Raw genomic sequence first — 3,879 nt, 5'->3', positions numbered from 1 at the left:
TGCTGACTGCGGCATCCAGGCCGAGGTCTTTGCTGTGATGTTGAAAGTTCTGGACTGTGAAAGCAGAGGTGAGGAAGCGTAGAGTGAGGGTGAGCCCCTCTCTGGGCACAGCTCTTGGACAGCTGAAGTGAACTTCTCATGCCCAAGCCCTGTGGTGGAGCAGACTGTGCTGGCTTGGGGCGTGCTGGGGAAGCAGCCAGCTGGAGCACCCATGTGGGAAGAAGCAAGCAGCAGGGAGGACTGAGACATCGTATTGCATCATCTCCCAGCTCTGGTTCTTCCTTGGAGCTTTCCTTGTCCTCAGGTGTGGGGTACAGCTCATAGGGCAGAGAGGAAGGTTAGTAAGACAGGGGACATCCTCTGGTGAAGAATGAAGGTAGCCCAGTAAGAGATCCTTTCCTGCAAGCCGGAGTCCATGGATGTTCACTGCACACAGAAATAAATAATGGAGTCAAAATGTCCCTGAGCGACGAGGCTGGTTATCTTTCTGGCTAACACGCTGCAGCAGGCAAAGGTGAAGACTTGTGGTTTCCTCCCTGACCCAGTGGCAGGAGTTGCCCTTTCAGTTACGTGTTGGTGGTGTGGTTAACCCCTCTTCTTCTCTTCCAGTATTGCGTATGTATTGACGACTGCTCCTCCAGTAACTGCATGTGTGGCCAACTCAGCATGCGCTGCTGGTATGACAAGGTGAGCACCCAGAACCTCCTGTGGGGTTACACCAGGGTCTGCGAGCGAACTTTGCACAGCTCAGGGTTTATACTGGCACCTTTAAAACTGTTCCATGCACAGCTCCTCTCGTGCCGTTTTAAAACGCCTGAAGTTGTAGTCTCAGCTTTGAGATGTGTGTGATAATAACAAAACACGTACTCAGGGAAGCTCTTCTAGTGTGAAGTTATTTGTGTTACTATCCTGCCAACCAAGCCGTTAATTACAGCCGTGTGACAGAGCGCGTTTAATAATCCATGCGTGAAATCAGCTTCCGTTTCTGAGCCGCACAGAAAACCCTGTAATATGTAAACAAGGGGAGGGCAGTAGAGAGATTTTGTTTGCCTGCTTTTATTTATTGTGCTCCTTCTGTATGAAGGCAAAGTAAAGATGTTTTAACTGCACCATCGCCAGAAGCCTGGTTTGTTTGGGTAAATGTGCTTCAGTTCTCCAGGGAGGCCTTGAGGTTAATGTTTGGACAGGTTCTGCTAAGATCAGAAGTTCTGTAAATCTCTGCAGGTTTCTCCCGGGGGAACATCGGCATCTTTCTTTGCTTCGTAGCCGTTTTATTTACACATTAATAGGTGGTTACATCTTGCAAACCTTAAAAGCCACATTTAACTATGATGAACCTCATCTATTGCTTCCTTAGTCCTATACAGTAAATAATTGAATTGTAGCTTTTTTGGGAGTGTTGTTTGGGAAGATAAAGGGTCACAGAACTTGTACTCTGGAAGTTCAGGCTGTGTTCCAGAGATGGACAAAGCATCCACTTCTCCCCTCCAGCACTGCACACTGATAGTGATGATGGCGCGCACCAGTATTTTGCACAGAGCTGTAAAATTACGGGTTTTTGGGTGGTGCGTAGGGTGATGCCAGGCAGCAAGTATCTAGGTGGTCACTTGCTGTTTATCAGCCGTCAGTGACAGTGGTGAGTGTGCCGCTGTCGAGGTAGAGGGAAACCACTGAGAAGTTGAGGTCTGATACTGGTTCGGGGGAGGTCAGGGCATGCTTCCACCTTGGGGTTCTCTGGCCTGTTTTTACACTCGGGGGAATTTCTGCTCTTGGCCTGCCTCTGGCTTGGAGGGGTCACAGGAATAGACAACTAACCCAGTCTTGAATGCCTCTCCTCTTCAGGACGGCCGACTCCTGCCTGAGTTCAACATGGCTGAGCCACCACTGATCTTTGAGTGTAATCACGCATGCTCGTGCTGGCGAACCTGTAGGAACCGGGTGGTGCAGAATGGACTCAGGTGAGATGGAGGGTCCAAACACAGCTTATCTTGGCAAAACCAACACCAAAGCCTTGAGCTCTCTGGCTCTCTAGTCTCGGCTCACCCATAAACCCACAAAACCCCAGGACTTGCCGAGATGAGACAGAAGCTGGGGCAGGTGCCACGAAGCAGTGGTGGGATGCCACTGGATTCCTGTGTGCTGCTGGTGGGAATGAAGCAGCAGCGGGTTGATGAGCTCAGTTAATATTTGCACCCTGCCCTTGTCACTGTCATGTGGGAACCGCAGAGTTCTTCCATCAGCCTGAGCTTAAAACTTAGAAATGGCTTGTGGGTTTGCATGAAGAGCCTAGATGTAGCTTCTCAGGTGGAGATCTGTGGCAAAAAGAACAGCAGCACAAACTGCAAAGCTGCTTAAAATTTCCAAGTCACTGGTGTGGCTCTCCCTGAACTGGGTACCCCAATCCTGTGGCCTCTGCGCTGCAGATTAGGCCGTTGTGATTTTGGTGCAAGGCCAAAAATGGAAATGTTTTGGTGTGGACCTCTGCTCTAGAGAAGCTTACCACTGCACTGAGTTCAGAGGAGCCCCACTGGAAAAAAGGCTTTTGTACATTTTTTATAGCACAGACAATAATTTTTTTGCAAGCTCTGTAGTTCCAATGACATTTTGCATCGTTAAAAATAAGTAAAGAAAAAGCTCGATGCATTTCCACAGAACTTTCCCTCTCTCTGGTTTTCCCTGCCAAGCTCCAGAGCTCCAGTGTCTCTGTGGGTGTTTATTTAGAAGCTGTGGAGCTAGAGCTGCTGCTTTTGTGTCTTTGCTTACATGTTTTTTCTGAAAGACGGGAAGGGTTGGAAGCCACCTGTGAGCCTGGGAGAGTGGCTCTGTGGGGAGGCTGGCGGTAGGGTCAGGTGCTTGAGGTCCCTGAGAGGTAGCGGATTTTGGGCTGCAGCGTGGCACGTGGGTGCTCCTGCTCCACTTCCAGTGCTTCCCTTTATGAGATTTGCTCCAAACTGACTCCGCTCGGCAGCGCACATGTTTCCACCTGGCAGCCTGACCCAGCTCAGCTGGGAAGCTGAGATCTTAGCCATGATCCCACTGCTGCTGGTGTTGGCCCTGACAGCGGAGCTGGAACTCGAGCCGGTCTCTCTGCTCTGCTTGAGATGGACAAGGCAAAACACGGGGGAACTTCAACAAGTCTGAAATAGTGTCGTAGCTGGTTTCTCTGAGAGCGATCGTTCCTGCAAAGTCATGTTTTGCCCTGGCGAAGGCTCCAGGAGCTGTGAGGAAATAGGAGAAAATGTGCAGCCCCTCGTTTGAGCTGACGGTGCAAGGAGGGAACGGGTGGGGGGGAAGAAAAGTGCTGGAAAAATCAACTGGCTGAAGTTAAGGTGAGCATCAGATTTCTCTTTATTGTGATAACAGCGTTGCTGAGAGTGGGTTTTGGTGCCCCTGGGGACAGAGGGAGCTTTCCCTAGCCCTGGAGACTGTTCATCCTGCACTTAACTCAAGTTCTGGCTGAGCAGGAGGCAGAATGACTTAAAGGATTGTTTCTCTGCCTATAAACTCCATCAGTGAAATTCCACAGAGCAGCGATTTCACCAAGAAGTTTCAAGTTGCAGCGTTTCTTCCTTGTCTTTCAGCCAGGGAGCTGGATATGATGGAGTCGCTAAATGCACTGGCCTCACCAGAGGGGAAAGGGAGCAGAGCACTTAGCTCAAGGTGTTCTTAGTTCACTGTAAGCTCCCTGCCTCCCCCCTGCAGCAGCCCTCCCTGCAGAGCTACGCTGCCTGAAGTCCCCTTCCACCTACCCTGCCTTCCCCTGAGTGCCGGGGGTGTGCGTGGAAGGGAAAAGAAATGCTGGTGGTGAGATTCTGGTGTCCCACGTGTAAATCATCAGCGGCCTAACCACCACCCAGAGCATCCAGTCCCACACCCTCT

The 3,879-nt window shown here is 50.7% G+C and overlaps 1 protein-coding gene across 1 annotated transcript in view; it reads left to right on the top strand.

Moving 5' to 3' along the window:
• LOC104502195 (histone-lysine N-methyltransferase EHMT1-like) overlaps window positions 1–3,879 on the top strand; it is a gene marked incomplete at its 5' end in the record, with an annotated part of 30,859 nt that overhangs the window by 17,734 nt on the left and 9,246 nt on the right. Inside the window, 2 exons of the mRNA XM_010146134.1 lie at window positions 610–687; window positions 1,843–1,958. Of these exons, the coding sequence (XP_010144436.1) occupies window positions 610–687; window positions 1,843–1,958 (194 nt within the window). The remainder of the gene's footprint in view (window positions 1–609; window positions 688–1,842; window positions 1,959–3,879) is intronic.

The sequence above is a fragment of the Buceros rhinoceros genome, unplaced genomic scaffold (genome assembly GCF_000710305.1).
Source record: "Buceros rhinoceros silvestris isolate BGI_N320 unplaced genomic scaffold, ASM71030v1 scaffold34410, whole genome shotgun sequence".
In the NCBI taxonomy this organism is placed as follows: Eukaryota; Metazoa; Chordata; class Aves; order Bucerotiformes; family Bucerotidae; genus Buceros; species Buceros rhinoceros.
The sequence above is the reverse complement of the archived record's forward strand: the minus strand, read 5'-3'. Positions and strand labels throughout refer to the sequence as shown.